At 40.7% G+C, this 17,592-nt stretch overlaps 1 protein-coding gene across 1 annotated transcript; it reads right to left on the bottom strand.

Moving 5' to 3' along the window:
- Positions 1 to 3,189: 3,189 nt before the first annotated feature.
- Positions 3,190 to 17,532, bottom strand: lss (lanosterol synthase (2,3-oxidosqualene-lanosterol cyclase)). The gene is made up of 22 exons (XM_071921697.2): positions 17,501 to 17,532; positions 16,169 to 16,337; positions 15,650 to 15,788; positions 15,281 to 15,389; positions 14,710 to 14,831; positions 14,221 to 14,317; positions 13,600 to 13,735; positions 12,321 to 12,429; positions 11,626 to 11,744; positions 11,018 to 11,115; positions 10,804 to 10,831; positions 10,360 to 10,416; positions 10,199 to 10,270; positions 9,686 to 9,736; positions 8,638 to 8,787; positions 7,892 to 7,988; positions 6,534 to 6,639; positions 5,963 to 6,028; positions 5,791 to 5,871; positions 4,933 to 5,103; positions 4,531 to 4,609; positions 3,190 to 4,050 (listed from the first exon to the last, which is right to left on the bottom strand). Exons 1-22 carry the CDS (start codon positions 17,512 to 17,514, stop codon positions 3,913 to 3,915), a joined length of 2,208 nt encoding a protein of 735 aa, XP_071777798.2. The 5' UTR covers positions 17,515 to 17,532; the 3' UTR covers positions 3,190 to 3,912.
- Positions 17,533 to 17,592: the final 60 nt, after the last annotated feature.

Here is a 17,592-nt window from a genome sequence, read left to right on the forward strand (position 1 = left end):
ACTAAACGGCCATCAGCAAGTCTTTGTTTGATGACCTATGAGGGTGTGTGTGTGTGTGTGTGTGTGGGTGGGCATGTATAATCTTTAACATACAGTCAAGAGACCTTGTGACAAGCTAAATGACAAGAATATTGTTTTGTTTTTTTACTGTGTTTCTTAAAGCAAAATATCCACCTTTGTAATGTGACTGGAACGCCATTAGACTTGCCCTGTTATCCCATATTTACTCCCAGGTTCCACTCTAACACACACACACACACACACACACACACACACACACACACACACACACACACACACACCCTTTTTCTTGTACTTGCACTTTTATCCATGCTTTATCTGTTTTTGTCCCTTGTTTTCTGTAAAGCGCTTTGTGACAAACCTGTTTGTTCAAAAATTTCTATAAAATGAACTTGCCTTTTTTCCATAGCCAGGTTCTGGTGAACCAAAGCAGCCTCCTCTCTGTGATGTTATCAAGAGAAAACCTGTATTCGCTCCATTGTACTGAAGACTGACGACAGACTGGTAGTTTGAGCTTTTACATCCAAGTGAGCTTTTACATTATCGCTCCACAAACCAGAAAATGTGTCCACATTCCTGTAAAGTCATCCTGGGTATTTTTTCACTGTGTCTCCATAGTCACAGTCATAGTCATAGTCCATAGTGTCCCATTCACTATCAGTGTATCAGTATCAGGATTTATCATTTAATTGTCTCTCTGATGCTTAGTTTTGGAAGTGGTTCACCCATGTTCACATACCAAGAAACCTGGACTATCCAAAGTCATGGGAAGATGTGAATGCTGTTTTGAGGTGATTTTCATTTAACTTTTTATAACACACACACACACACACACACACACACACACACACACACACACACACACACTGCACAAAATAATAATAAACAACCAGGCTGTCTGATAACAAAGAATACAAAACCAGCAATAGTAAATAAGTAGATTCGTTTTTAATATTACTTGTGCATTCTTGTACAAAATAGTGTCTGGTTTGATTTGGCTTTGATTGTATTTCTGAGTGTCCATGAAATCATCAAAAGTCCAAAAATCAATATGTAACTGATAGATAAATAAAGAAACATAAAAACAAATTAGTTATTATATTCTCAGCGTCAGCAGCCCAATAACAATTGTTGTTTTTGACTGACTTGAAAAGTCAGGAAACATTTGGACAGGTTTTTGACCTTGGGTCTCGCTTTATTTTCTTAACACACACATTACCCATGAATGGCTGGAGCAAATCGGTCATTCTTTCCATTCAAGTAGTGAGTATTGGGAAACCACATGATTACATTGTGTGCTTTAAGATTTGGCACTCAGAAAAGGAGATGTGGAAAAGGCGGGGGAGGTAAATGCCAGTTTTCTTATCAGCACATGGTCATGCTGAAGGCTCCAAACAAACACAAGGAGGCACAGGAAAGACCAGTTATGCAATAGCTGCTGTGCTTGAGTTACAGCCTGCTGTCAATCACAGGATCTCAACACTGCTGAGATGGAAAAGAAGTGTGTGTTTGTTGGGCTCACCTGTTCCTGCATGCCAACTACACAAATAAACACATTTTCAAGCACAGATTCTTAAATAAGACACTCCTAGTCACTGATATTCAAACACTTCCTTTCATATTCACATTCCACATTCATAAAATGCATACATGCACACACACGCACACACACACACACACACACACACACACACACACATCTTCTTACTGATAGTACTAAAAACATTCCACAGCACAACCACACCTTCAATTCCATTTCGCCAGCTATCACAGCAAAGTGCTTGTGATGGCAATAGGGGTCAAAGGGAAAAAAATTAGGGCTTTGGAGGCTAATTACTCTTCCCCAGCATAAATCAGGGTGTTATAGCAATTAAGCCTCATAAGCAAACAGGCATGACATGGCATAATTGATTGCAGTGTGACAAACAAACTCTGACGATATATAGAGTTCATATTTCCAAAAGCGTTTAATCTAACATGATTAATCTAATCAGTAGTGAAGTGAGAAAATGGACATGTACTGCACCTAACTGTTAGAGAAGTGGGCTTGTGACTGAAAGGTTCCTAGTTTGAATCCCCAGACCAGCTGGGAAAATCTGTAATCTGTAATCTCCCTCTTTAAATAAAAATTAAAAGATACAGTGAATCCACCATCAATCCAGCATATTTCAAAAGTAGGTAATGATAATAATAATGAAAAACAGAGCTGTACAATTTGGTCATTTTCAATTTATTTAGCAATTTTAACAAAATAATTCCATGATTTAATTCGATTTAAGCATTTATTAATTACCAATTATACTTCTAGAATGTTGATACCAGGAAATCATGGGCAGACTTAGTGATTTGGGGGCCCTAGGCAAAGGCAAGCATGGGGCCCCCTGAATCCCAACTCTTTTGCTTTTTAATCCATCCTTTCTATATATAAACTTGGGTAGCTTTGCTTATTTTCTATTTTTTTTAACTTCTCTCTCAGATACTGATGCAATGGCAAGGAAAATGAGTCAAGTGGCAAAATCCCACTAGAAGTTGTATAGCTCACTACTATCGCCTGACAGAGTAGAGGGGGTGGCCATGACTCAAGATTGAAATAATTTATTATAACAAAAAGAGGGGTGTTTTTCAATAATAAATTGATTAAAAATAAGTTTACAATAGTTCTATTTTTGTCTTTTGTGGGGCCCTCTGCTTACCTTTGCCTGATGGTGAGACCGCCCCAGCAGAAAATAACAGGTTAGTAAGACTTCTGTCGTTACGTGTTCAAACTGTTTCCCATCGCTAAAACATTCTTCTCTCTGCGACGCTGTCACACACTACAGTCCTTTGTCTGCATTGATTTAAAGTATATCAAAATGTACACCTACTTTTGAAACGCCCTGTATACGGTCTAAATTAAGACAAACCTACTATTAAGTTCCCCATTGTAAAGACCTGGTGGTACTGTGACTGCATTTCCTGCGTTACATGGTTTAGTTCTGATTAACATTTGGCCTTCAAGTCTAGAAATACTCTTATCAATACAATTAACGATTCTGATTGATCAGCATCATGTTCTGCGATGCATCCTGTTTGAACTAAGAAGGGAAGTATACATTTATTGTCATTCAAGTCATATCCAGTCAAGATAACGCCATAGAAAAATTCTTTATTCTAAATTCAAATGTCAACATTAATTATAAGTAAATTACTAGGGGGGTGGGGGGGTGGACATAAGGCAACATGGAATTTAATGCTTTTATACTCTTCATATATGAATAAAGTAACCAAAGCACCCATAAAAGAACATACAGTATGTCTCAGGTAGCAGCAGACTGACAAGAGTGTTGCTCGGGGCGATGAGCCATGCTGGAATGTCAACTTGGAAAGAAATTCACAGAATGTCTTGGACTCAGCCATGACAAAAAAACTTTCTGAAGTGCAAGAATTTCCTAGCAAATCCATCTACATTCAGCTTCTAAAAGGGTTTACACATAGCAATTATACATCACTGACAGGCAGACGGCGATCAGACATTCTTTACTGCATCAGGACAGTCAGGTCGTGTCAGAAAAATTGTCAATCACAAAAAAGTATCCTTGATTTATTTTTAGATACTTTCCAGATTGTCTAAACTTTCTGGCACTTGCATTATTGTATTTGGCAAATCCTACCCATTTATTACTCAAGGCAGGTTAAATTCAACAATAAGAATTATTTGCAAATACTATTTGACTTAGGTCTGACTGCGATTGTTTTTGTGATTGGTCTTGAGGTATCAATGCTGTCTCATCTTTCAGTCAAAAAAAGACTTGAGGCACAGTGAAGTGCAGAATGAGTATCGTCTCTGTATCCATCTTGTTTGCTTCCTCATCCTGGCATTTAGTCTGATGAACCTTGACCTTCTGAAGGTGATCACAGCTTGACCTTCCCGGCCAACGGGCTGAAGGGGTAAAGGGCTGAGAAGCGTCCCAGAGCCCAGACTGGGAAGACGTTTCTGTAGGAGGTGTAGCTGATAGCACAGCTCTTGTTGAACACACCTGAGATATTCTCCTAGAGAGGGAAACAGATACAACATCACATACTCTGATGTGGTTAGGTGCATATGCGTTTTTTATCCCATGGGGTAACTATGGTAACCAAACCAAACTCTCATCAAAACCAACATGGCATCGGACAGTGAGGAACAAGAGCTTTTGTTTGTTAGTTTTGTCAATGAAACAAAAAAGACAAAGAAAGTGGTATGTGCAACCACATTTCTCTGTATTGCTTCATTGATGAATCATAAGTATGTCGATAACACCTGTTTCCAGCTCGCCTGCCAGCAGGCAGCACTACAGTGAACCAAGCTCCGCGTAGGCGCAGTCGAGTGTGCACTTGTCCCATCAGACTGGAAATTTGAGCTACGTGGACATACAATAGCGGGCGGTTGCAGTCGACAGCATTTGCGTCATCTCGCTCTTGCGCCAAGATTGTGGCTCCGCAGATGTGGCAAGTATGGAAAAGTCTTAACACTGGGAGGCAGAGACTCACCTGTGGCCAGTCTCCATTGGGCAGCTGCTTGTCAATCAACAGCTGTATTCCTCTCTCAATGGCCCGCCTGTCAGGGTGCCTGGTACAGACACATGAGAGAAGAAAGAGCAGAAACATATTTATTGGATAGGAGGAGTAGGAGCTTCACTCTGAACTGGACCAACCCAAACCCTAAAAACCTCTGCCTGGACTCAAAGCAAGCCAAGGGTGTAACCAGGTTTTTTGGTGAACCCAAAACTGACCAGAGCCTGAAATTTGGAGTATAACAGTATTTCCTGATGAGATTTCTGAACCCAAACTTAAACCTGAGTGAGAAATTCAGCCAACTCCAACCTGAACCCATCTGGTCCCACTGTGATCCATCACAAACATCGAGACCTTTTGAGTTGAGTATTGCTCTACCTGACAGCCATGAGGCCCAGCAGCGCCCAGCAGGTGTTGTGGATCTGAGCGGTGTCGCTCTGGACGTAGCGCCGCTGCTCGCACGACTCAAAGTCCTCCCCCCAGCCCCCGTCTGACATCTGTCGGTCCAGCACGCACTCACAGGCTCTCTGCACCTCCACACACACATCCCTGGGAGAGGGGGACACAACAGCGGAGAGTTGAGATTGGGAATGTCCAGCCTGCTATATACTATTAAAAAATAAAATATAAAAATGTAATATTAAAGTTATTTTCAAAAAGAAGTGAAAAGAGGTCAAGAATCATGCAAAAGGGGTTTTACTTTGCTCCTGTGAAGGCTGTCGTAGTAGCCAAATATAATTATACATTTGTTTTATTATATATACTGTATATATAATAAGGTTAGGGTTAAATGTCAACAATCTACTGTATGTCTGAATTGTCTCAAGACTTAAAAATGCCTCTTTAAACCCGTCTCCTCTCTTTATCAGCATTTCCCATTCATGAATTAAGTGGATTTAAAAGGTGAAAATAATAAAGGATCATAGCTTTCACATGTTTTTAGGCAGTGTAAAGTATGTAAGGAGAGAAATAAAGGATGGCAGAGAGAATATACATATACAGTATGTATAATATCTTTGTGTATGGTATGTTAGTAAGAATTATGTTCATGAGCGTCCAGGTGGCTCAGCGGGCTAAGGTACATACAGTGTACTTGTAATGTTGTTTCAAAATTAGCAAATATCATTTGTCACGTCATTCCCTTTCTCTCCCATCTTTCCTGCCACTATCAAGTGCAGAAGAAATTTTAAAGTTTCAAAAAGAGTTGTGTTTGTGTTGAGTGTTTGGAGCCCTTACTCATCCTGGTAGATGTGACCCATACAAGCGAAGGCCTCAAGGCCAAACCACGCTCCATAAGTGAAGCACACACCCCAGGACCTGGGCACAAGCAGAAGATTATTATTTTTTGATGAGTGTGATCTGTCTAGTGGGTAATAAGTCGGTAGTGAAATATCAAGCGTAGGCCCACCCTTCCCAAGATCCATCAGGCCTCTGCACCCTCCTGCAGTAATCCAGTCCTTCTCTTAGAGCGCACCTGAGGAAGAAATCAAACAAACAAACAAAAAACAGTGGACTGATTTACAACCTCTGCCTTGACAAGCTACCACCAGCTTCAGCTCTTCTAAAACTCTTACATCACACTGAACTTTAAGAGGAACTGAGAAATGTTAGCATTAAAGAAGATGAGACTGTTTGTGTCTGTGATTTTTTCCATGTATTACTCTCACAACATGCCTTTGACAATTCAAGTAGAACTAGAGCCATGAAACAAAACAACAGAATGTGTGAGCGTCTTACATAAAGTAAAATAACTCACAAATGTACACAGAAAGCACTTTTGACACATACAATAAACCATTTCAGCTGCAAATTAGCTGAAATTTGCATCTTTAAAAACAATTGTTATGCATGTTTCATTTATTAAATCAGATTAGCCCAGCATTCTCGCATCATTCAGTGATTTACACATGCATTTACACAATTCCAGTGTGCATGTATGTTGTATGTGAATGCCGGCTCGTGTGTGTGTGTGTTTGTACCTGATCTCCTGAGCACGGTGCTCTGGGTGGGCCTTCTGGAAGTGCCTCAGGGCCTGCATCACTGCTGAGGTGCACTCCACATAGGTATAGTCTATCATGATGTCACCTGTGTGTGTGTGTGTGTGGGTGTGGGAGGGGTGTGGACAGTTAAATGGAGTGTTAGAGCAGATTATTTGTGGGGGAGAGAGTGTTGTTTGATACGGTAGATTGTGAAAAGCAGAGCAAGCATGAGGAAAATGCTAACATGAAGTGGGAAGGGACTTTTGAGGGTAAAAAGAAGGCAACAGAGAGAGAGAGAGAGAGAGAGAGAGAGCGAGAGAGAGAGAGAAAGAGAGAGAGAGCACAGTGATGCTGATCAACTCTATGACCCTGCATTTCACAATACATATCCTCTTTCATAAGGAACCAGAACAAAGTGTAGGGAATCCCCCATTCTTTGATTCTCAGGGCATTGTCAGGACAGAGGATATGATATTGCAACATAATCCAGAATGCGGTGCACAATGTTTTCCAGCTGTCTGCTGTTGCACAGAAACAGAAATGTCATGTTTATAATTGGCTCCCTGTTTCCCTTTTTCCTCTCCTGGTGTCTCAACATATTTCAAGGCTGAGTAACATTGGCTTTCCTGTCAGCATTGGCATTGCTGAGCTATGAAGTAAGCGCGTTCCCACAGGGTTTAGAGTTGAGTGTTAAATGAGGGATGCACCTAACAGCATGATGCTCTTATCAGATGTAAAATGGAGCATTTCCATAACACTAGGGCTGCAACTAACGATTATTTTCATTGTCGATTAATCTGTCGATTATTTTCTCGATTAATCGATTAGTTGTTTGGTCTATAAAATGTCAGAAAATTGTGAAAAATGTCGATCAGTGTTTCCCAAAGCCCAAGATGACGTCCTCAAATGTCTTGTTTTGTCCACAACCCAAAGATATTCAGTTTACTGTCATAGAGGAGTAAAGAAACCAGAAAATATTCACATTTAAGAAGCTGGAATCAGAGAATTTTGACTTATTTTTCTTAAAAAAGTACTCAAACCGATTAATCGATTATCAAAATAGTTGGCGATTAATTTAATAGTTGACAACTAATCGATTAATCGATTAATCGATTAATCGTTGCAGCTCTACATAACACCAAAATCTGATGCCAAGAAATCAAAGCAAAGTGACTTAATTTTCTGCCTTTTTGTTAGGTCTCACCAATGGACGAAATTGGCGTCAAACATCTATATCCATCTATATTTCTTTAGTAAACATAATTGATTGCATTGATATTTGGTATCGAATTGCATTGAACGGGTATCAGCAGTGAAGAAATGTCATCAGTGCATCTCTACGTTAAATCCAGACTCACCGAACACCTCGGAGGGGTTCAGCAGCTCCAGAAGTTTCCCTCCTCTCTTTGTTTCATATGTGGCAAAACCACCGTCTGGGTTTCTCATGCTTAGCAGCTATAAAGAAGAGATAAAAACACCGTCAGAGGTGTAACTCTGCAAAGCTCGCTAGCACAAGATCAAGTTTGTTATGAATTCTTTGTTTTGAAGTTTATTTTTTCCAGTGGAGTACAAGAAGGACTCTGAATCCAGTTTGGATTGCAGTCTGATGCTTTGAATGTGACAGTGCTACACAACCTTGCAGCGAAGGATGACTTACTACAATACTATGCATGTCAGTTATTTCACAATCTTTCAAATATTTTTAACAGCACAATATCAAAGTACATACACACAACACCTGACATAGCTGCTTAATTATTAACACTAGGCCCCACACAAATATTTGAGGAGGATACCGCTTATTTTAAGAATCCCTATGTTCCTAATTCCTATTTTCTAGGCCAGTCTAATCAATATTTGTAAACATGAACATCTCTCCCCCAAAAGGCAGTAACCAATTAGTAAAGACTTAAACCTGTGATGTCATCAGGATGTAAAATCTGGAGCTGCTCATTAAGAATGAACTGGGAAAGATGATAAAGGTGGATATTCTGGGGATAAGGGTGCATTTTCTGGTACAGAACTTCTAACGCCACAAAAGAATATAGCTTATCAGAGTCTAAAACTTAAAAAAAAAAAAAATGTGGAGCAACTGTAGACTCACCACATTGACAGCATCACACAGGCGCTCAGAGGGGACCGGCTGGCCGATGGAGGGACACAGCTCCTGCAGCAGCATCACCGACTTCAGGCCCTCCGCTGTGCAGTCAGCCACGATCCAGCCACAGTCACGGGTGCTGAAGGGGAAGCCTCCCTGATAAAAACATCCACAAGGTTATACAGGAACATGCACATACACATACATGCCATCAGGGTAAGAAATAAAGTTGTTTTTTTCAATCTTTTGCCTCCTTGATCTGATTTTTTTGGTCATTTTGGACATTTTTAGGGGCAATTTTATTTATCTATGAAATAATCCATCTGCATTGCATACTAGCAAATAAACACTGCATTTGCGCCAGTAAGAGTTGTTTTATTTTGACTCATAATATACCACACATCCCACACTTCACTGCCACTGCTGGAAGCTGGCAGCAGGCCTTAGAGAAGAGGATGGTGCTGTTTTCTCCTCCGTCCCAAACCGGTCCAACTATTTTCCCACAATATTGATTGTCTTATTTTTGTTGACGTAGTGGTTTGGGTCACGTCTTCATTTTCTCCTACTGCTGGCTGTATGGTGCAAACATTTTCAACTGCTTCAGGCTATGTACTTGATTGATTTGTGTGTTTCCTGCCCAGAATGCACTGAACGAATCCCCCAGTTATAGCTCGACTAATAAAATGTGAACAGCATAAAAAGAAAAAAGCCTACTTCTGCATTTTTGCTCCCTTATTTTTTAATTTTCTGGGCATTTTATGAACTGTCGAGGGCATTTTTGCACCGAGCTGCTGTTAATTTCTGACCCTGTATGCCATGCATTCCTACTTGTATACACACACAAGAAAACACGTTCAGTATGTCTACCCAAGAAAACAAATGCACAGCTTGCCTGCATAGAGACAAACACAGAGGAGTGGGCTCTCAAAAACATAAAACAGCTGCATCCCAAAACACAAACAAGGAAACAAGAAGACCTTAACAGGTCGGAGCATCACTTCACCAAACCTTTTGTCCTTGAAATGTTAGCTCTTATAAAGAATGTTTTTTTTACCTTGTTCATCTGTCTGTAGTACTTCTGGTATTCAGGAGGATTCTCAGGTATCTGATGGAGTGACAAAACTGGTCAGGCATCAGAAATAACTTGCATGAAAGCATTTCACATTCAAATGATGTTGTTTTCACCTTTTGGCACTGTGTGCTACTCTGTCTTTGGTAGTGCAAAACTCAAACATGCATTCTGCCACATTAGATTTCCCTCACTGGGATGGTAAGATACTTGTTTTACTCCTACTGTCTTGTGAAAACCTTGCAACTTTCTTCTTTTTTTTTTTTTTTGAATTGGAAAGCCAACACGGTCCTGCATGCTCTGAGAAAGCTCCACCACCCTAAGCTAGAGGAAATCCATTCAAAAGCCACTGTATTATTTCATAAATGTATATATGTTGATGCCAAAATACATCAAAAATACATCAAAAAATTTGTGACAGGTTGACCTTTGGTAGATAGTAGGATTTCATCAGCACCCACCTGCAGCATTATTCTAATCCCTTCAAACTTTTCTTACCTGTGTCAGGGTGAGGAACTGATGGGCGTGTTGAAGGCACTCGGTTAATCTGGGGTTGTCCTGAGCTCCTGCCTGAAAACATTATTTCAGCTGTTACTGGAATAGGTTAAACAATTCAACATTAACAAGACCATCAATATGAGTGAATAGGTCTATGTCACCTCTAGGAAAGCCTGTACAGCAAAGCAAGTGTCCCAGAGTTGAGATCCATTGGTCCCCTGTGAAGGACAAAAAGACAGAATTGATGAGCATCTTAAACGAAGGCACTAAGTAGACTAAAATAATGTGATAAAAAACTGCATCCTAAAGAAGTTGTAGTAAAATGAAAGATAATGAGTGAAACTTTATTTTAGAATTAGAATTAGAAGATGCAACATCCCTATTTTCAGATACAATCATTTTGAAAGGATGCAACTTTTTATCTTTCACTTAGAATAATCATTTGTATTCCTTTAGTCTATTTCCTGCATCCACTGAGAAGCATTAATAGAAAATCCTGGTGATATTTGACTTTGTACAGAACTGCTACTACATCTGTGTGCACATGTGCGCTGTCAAGCCAAATTATATTCATCAAAAAAAAAGAGAAAAGAGAGAAACCTCACCTGCATTTTCATGCCATCCAATCCCAACCTAGACCACAGAGATCTTACTGTTAGTTTATCAGTAGTATAGTTTGCTGTTCATCTTTGGCTAGTGATAGGTGATTTAAGAAAACTGGCAACAGCTTCAAGTCATTTGTTGTTCTGACTAATAATGGAAGCAAAGTTTGATCCATTTGATTAATATTGTTGAGTTGTTAGAGACTGTCTGACTGACCAGAGGTAGTCTGGGATCCTGGACACATGCTCCTGAAAGACAGGAGAGGAGGGACCATCCACATACCAGCGCACCAGCATGTTGATAGTCTTGGAGATCTGAGAGAGAGAGAAAGAGAGAGAGAGAGAGAGAGAGAGAGAGAGAGAGAGATAGGGAGAGACCAATACTTCATGTTCACATTATTGTACAAGTAGAGCTCTCTCTCTCTTGTTTTTACAGTGCCGGCTTAATAAGGATTACATGAAATACAAACACAGCAGGCTGATGCAACATCCACTCTGCAAACCAACAGCAAAGCCCTTCCAGGTCAAGATCACAGACTGTTCTAGTTCTTGTTTCATGGCTCAATCTTTCTAACCTCTATTGGATATATTGGTGGGAAGACACAAGAAAACACATATTGCACACACACACACACACACACACACACACACACACTGAAAACAATACATTGTACACTCATACACTGTAACCACAGGCACCACCAGATTAAATGTCTAAAAAAGTAGCAAACAAACACTAGAATACACACTATAAGGACGGCACTGTATAATCTATCCATGTCCATAGCCTGCAGTGAGTTATAAGGCCATCTCTCTCTCTCTTACCGGTCCGATGCTGATACATTTGGTGAAGCGGTCGTCGGCTTGTATGTGCTCATACAGCTCTTTGACAGCTCTTCCTCTCAGTGCGGAGCTGTGGTGGGCCTCGTACACGTTCAGCACCACTGCAGGGCGACAGGGACAGAGTCAAAGGGTTAGGACAGTGGCTCATAGGGCATCTTTTCGGGCTATTCTGATGGGCAACAACTGTGTTGCCTCACCATTGCTGCTTTAACTGCATAAACACTTCTTGTTGCCAGGGTTGGGGTCGAATAAAAATCTTAGATCTTGATATGTCACACTTGAGTGCCTGTTGCTGGGAGTGCTGCCCATCTACAAAAAAAAAATCTTGTATATCACCATCCTTATGGTCAAAACTGATGAGTCACCACATCTATATTACATAGGTAACTTTATCGGAAAAATTTAGTCATATAATATGCCTCCAAAATAGAATTAATGGAGGAATACAATATGATTATTACACTGTAACAAGCTTACACTATTTAATTAATTTTATGTATTGATAAACAGTTTATAATAGTGTTTCTTTATAATTTATATTTACAATTGCAAATATACATCATGGACAATCATATGAAATGTTTCACTTGTTAATGGCCATTACAAACTGCCTGTCATACAGCTGCATGCTCTGACATCACGGCCCCAGGTGAACAGCTAACACAGCTGATGCTTACTGTAGGCAGCGGTGAGCAGCGTGCTGTGAGGTGTGTACATGTCACAGGCCGCAACGTTGTTCCTCTGAGCCGGCCAGTTAATGCTGCCGTAGTCCTGCACATACAGCTCCTGGAGAACAAAGGGCAAGAGATATACGGTTATGGTTATGTATATACTGTATATTAAGCCATACACATCATGGGACCCTTTTTGTTCACTCTGTGGCGATTTAATTCAGCCCTGATTTCTTCAGCTTCGTGGCAGGATCCAAATCGAGGTGTAGTCCTGACTAGCAAGGTTTAATAAAAATTGCATTTGGCTGTTCCCTCAGCATAGTTTTTAATCCACCCTCGGACACTCCTACACTGTTATGTATCATCAGTCTGTGATGTTCGGTGCATTCCAGGAGTTATCTTGTGAACTCACTTTCCCTCAACCTGCCTCGTTTCCTTCTACTGCAGCTAGTGATTTCCGATGTTTCCCAGAATGCCTTTAGAATGTGCCTGAGCTTGTTGCATTCAGTACATATAGATGGAGAGAGCGTAGTAACTGCAAGAGAACGAGTTTTTACAATAGAATTGTGGCTTGTGAGTTACGGCTGCATTGCATTCTGGTCTATTGTGGCTACTGTCAGTGGAGAAATTGGTCTCTCTGCCTCTTCTACGATGGATTTCTCCCTGTATGATTGTTTAACGTTGGTGCAAAAGCATGAGTATAGAAAGAAGCCCTCAGTCTTTGATTCTGAAGGACTGACACCAAAACCTGATGTTTACCGTTGATGTTTTAGATCACTGAAAGATTTTCTGCTATCAAGCTCCACTGCAGCTGCACTGAAACTATCTTGGCATGATGTCACAGTGTTTATGTTTGGCCAGTTATCTACGGGAATAGGAAAAAAAACACTACCGAACAAACAAAATGGGCCCAGGAATGCAGCAAAAACTGTTTTTTGTTTAAAGTCTAACCCTTAAGCTTTTATCATATGAAGTTATTTAACAATTATCAAATAATATGTACAACACAACTGTGAGAAGAGACGACAGCACTTGTGTTATCTTTGATACTCATATCAAGGACCACAATGGAAATAAGTCTGTGATATATTGTGTAATCTGTGACGAACAAGCTGTAAAGTAATCCTGCTTCTCGTCGTTGTTGAATAAACTAAACTAAATTAAGACCATGGTTGTTTGAGAGAGAGAACAAATCTCCCCCCTTCACATAAACAAGTGCAGCTGGACTTGTAGCTGTAATGTATTGAGTATGTCGCCCCCCTGTGGGCTGAGGTGGGTGCAGCACCTGTCTGAGGCTGAGCACCAGCGGGTCTTCCTGGGCCGTCAGTCTGACAGCGTAGCAGTAGCTCATGGGGAGGTAGACCTGGCGACAGTGGCACCACAGGGTGGAGGGGTGAGCTGGCATCCAAGTTGGGAACAGCCTGAAACCACCAAAAATACACAAATATCATCCTGGACTTGTTATGGGAGAAAAAAATCCTACATTGTTTCTCTTCTTTATGGTGCTGTGGCAAAGAAAGATTTTTCTGTGACATTTTCATACAAACAAATGTCTAATTTGGTACTCCCTATTACTCCCTATTATTGATATAACACAATAGTGATTCAACCTATACCCAGTTCATGAAAGCTTTTACATTTGCTTTTCTAGACACATGACGTCAGGTAGGTCTTTCCCAGGAAAAATCCTCTGGCTCACAGTTAAGTGAAACATTTTACATTTGTTTGTAATAAACAGAAGAAGAACTGGGTAGTTAGCATGAGCAGCGATAGCCATCATGGCTGAACAGACAAAGAAAAGAGCGCCACCTACAGAAACTCAAACTTCATCAGCAGAAAATTTGAGGAAAAAGACGTCACAGTACTGGACACAGTGAGTTCTCTGGTGTCAGGGTGTAAAACTCACCACATCTCTGGTAGCAGTGTGTTCATTCCTTCCCAGCTGTAGACATTCAAGATGGCCAACCAGAATTTACCCCATGATGGAATTCCCACGGCGCCGCCTGTCCAAAACACAACACACTGACAGCTTTAGTATAACATCCATGACATGATTATTACTGTAAGTATCAAAGTACAGAATAACAACACTTAAAACTTACAGTAAGACGTGGGGTAGAGCATGGATCATATTTTCAGAGTTACATTCTCAGGAAATATTTCTTCATTCAACACTAAGCAATAAGCGACAAAGTCATTTTTTTCACTTGGGGTTTGCCATTTTGGTGTGGCGGTACTGTATGTCCGTCGGGAGGATGAATTAGGGCTCATCAGGACAGAAAAGATGATCAATAATCAATACTAATTGCACAATAACTGAATAAATGCAGAGTGTAACATAGCTTTGAACCACATTTCAAGTGTTGAGAGATCATGTCAAATAATTCCTTCCAACCTTTGCTGTGCAGGTTGTTTCTGGCCCGAATCATATCTGGATCATCAGGTTCCACTCCCAGGATCCTTAGCGAGGTGTAGCTCAGTGCCGTACCAAAGACTGTAGACTTATCTTCAATATGTCTGCACAAAACACACACACACACTCGCAATACTGCCACATTCAATATTCCAGACAGTCGTGACACTGCATGTTTTTAGATTGTTTGTGACCCAAGCGTATCATCTCTGCATTTCCACTTGAATGTTTTTATAGAGGTGGAGACGGATGAAAATTTTGGTCGCCATCCCATTTCTGTTTTCAAAGCTGGTTATTAGTGATACTGTATTTGTTCTATTTAGATGCTTGTATCATGATAAGGATACATTGATAAGTGTCAGAAATAAGTACTGTTACTGAAGTAATGTAAGGCAAACATCTACTATTACTGTTTTTGCCTGTTATAGCGACCTAGAATTTCTACTCCCTCATACATTTTAAAAACAATAATGCACCTGGAAGTATCAGCATATCAGTTAGAAGACATCCCTGAATATGAATAAAACAAAAATACTCTGTACTGTTGACTTACAGGCCCCAGCCTCCGTCTGGCAGCTGGACAGAGCGAAGGTACCGCACCATCTCCTTCTTCCAGGCCTCGGCCAGAGGGATCTTAGCCACGTGGCACGTGATCAGGAGACCTGGGAAGCACAACACAAACATGCAAACATACTGTACATACATACATCCACACAAACACATTGGGGTCCTGGGGGTCATCAGCAGCATTCACCTTTCTCTCACAACTCCACCTGCTGCAACCCCTCTTTTCACCAGCATTTGTAACCACAGACAATTCAAATTATGGGTGAAATTATAGGTGAAAAAAGATGGCTGCTGCAGGTTGGAGTTGTGATGTCAAGTGAAAGCAAAAGCACACGGGGAGGATGAGCTGGCCTACCTGGGAGCAGGAAGAGAGGCCCGCCGTAGTCCCCAGCCCAGTGTCCGTCCTCGGCCTGCAGGTGACTGTAGAAGTGCATCCCCTTCAGCGCCGCATCCACAGCTGTGTGGGCGGCTGGAGAGCCAGGCACGTACCTGTTCTGTAGGGGAGAAGAGCGGGGAATTAACACCACACACCAGTCAAATGCTGTATCTACCAGCCACTCTGGTAACCAACTATTGTTCGGAGGCTCTATCATATTCTCTTCTGGTAAAATAAGAAACAACGGGCCACTATGTCCAGTTAAGGAAAAAGTTGTTTCCCATGCATACTGTGTTGCTTGAACTGGAAAACTGTGGATCCACTACAGACAAAGTTTATTATATATAAGGACAATAAAGTCTGTTCCTTTTTTGAGGACCTGTAGGAGTATAATTATCTGTTTCTTGCCAGATTGAGTGTGATCATAAAAAGTGAATTCCCTCTGTTCATATACCTAACTTCCACATTCTAAACAATGGACAAGGATGCACAGCCCACCGTATCCAGGCCTAGTGAATGGGCTTCTAGCATGTTCTGCTCTCTGTCTGGGGCGTCCTGATCTTCCACATAGCGCCAGGTCTGCCTCCCCTCAACGTTGGTCAGCCTCCAGCGGCTCAGGTCCGAGGCCGGCTCCGTCTTGTACGGCCCCCCTCGCCTCCGCAGATGCCTGGCAGAGGGACAGGTGGACGGGACAGGTGGACGGGACAGGTGGACGGGACACGTGGACGGGACAGGTGGACGGGACAGAGGAGGGACGTTAATACAGCTGAAACTTGCGTATTTTTCTGTGACCCGGGTTCTGGAAGTAAATTTTCCATCCATTTTCTCCATAGACATTTCAGAAAATGCTCATACAAAGAGTTTTCAGCTCTGAACCGAACTAACCAGATACCAGCTGAATCATGAGCGTATAACAATATAGATTCAGGAAAAATATATAGTCTATATGAAAAAAAGGGGAAGGTACAAGACTATCTTCTATCTTAAAGACTATATGTCTTTAAGATAGAATTAATTACTCATCCCAGAGATACAGCATTGTGAATGATGCCTCTTGTGATTCCATTTCTCTCCATTTTTCAAGTTATACTAACTAATATACTGTATATAATAATGTAATAGTTATTACTGTTGTAAATAGGTTCAGTTCTTATATTTATCTTTTTTTACTTAGAACATGAAAAAATAGTGGGGACATGGGGTTCATATTCTAACAAAATTGCTGATGGGAAAATAAAAAATAAAAATACAAAATCAGATTAACAATAAGAGGAAAAATGCAAGTGCACAATGTAAAAATTTGTTTTATTTATACCGAGTGAGGACATAGGCTACCTCTGACATTGAGGGTTCATAGTTTATGGTATTGAGCTTCAATCGATAAAAAAAAATCAAGCATTTGCAAGCACTTCATTGAAAAATTGCGCACCTTAAGTGACTGGTCGCTTGCAAAGTATTACCAAGGAGGTTCTATTACAGTTACATGCAGTGTTAGGTGGTAACGCGTTACAGTAACGGTTATTACTTTTTAACGTAACAAATAATGTAACGAATTACTGCTCACAGGGAATAATAACTAAAGTAATTGCATTACCTTTGAAATAAGTAACAAATGCATTACTTTGTGGAGTTACGAGCCCAACACTGACTGGACGCATGTCAGTAACGTTAGTTCAGCAGTCAATACACATTATTTACGTTCATTCACATCTTTCAATATATAATTACGCCCCCTCGTTTTGACAAAACTATTTTGTTGTGTGAGAAATGCTAAAACAACAAAGTTTTAGAGTCAAGACCATCTCTGGTGTATAAAAACACAATACTCACGTTCCCTCAGTCATAGTTGGGGCTCACAGACTTGAATCCTCCGCTGAACCATATGAATTCATTTCTATTTCATCTACTCTACAGGCCCCGCC

The sequence above is a fragment of the Centroberyx gerrardi genome, chromosome 10 (genome assembly GCF_048128805.1).
Source record: "Centroberyx gerrardi isolate f3 chromosome 10, fCenGer3.hap1.cur.20231027, whole genome shotgun sequence".
Lineage (NCBI taxonomy): Eukaryota > Metazoa > Chordata > Actinopteri > Beryciformes > Berycidae > Centroberyx > Centroberyx gerrardi.

Bases quoted from the DNA above. Each gene is read 5' to 3' on its own strand.
- lss (XM_071921697.2), bottom strand. The intron at 6,029-6,533 runs GTACAAACACAC...TTTCTTCCTCAG, and splicing joins CACCGTGCTCAGGAGATCAG to GTGCGCTCTAAGAGAAGGAC. The intron at 4,610-4,932 runs GTAGAGCAATAC...TGTCTGTACCAG, and splicing joins CTGGGCCTCATGGCTGTCAG to GCACCCTGACAGGCGGGCCA.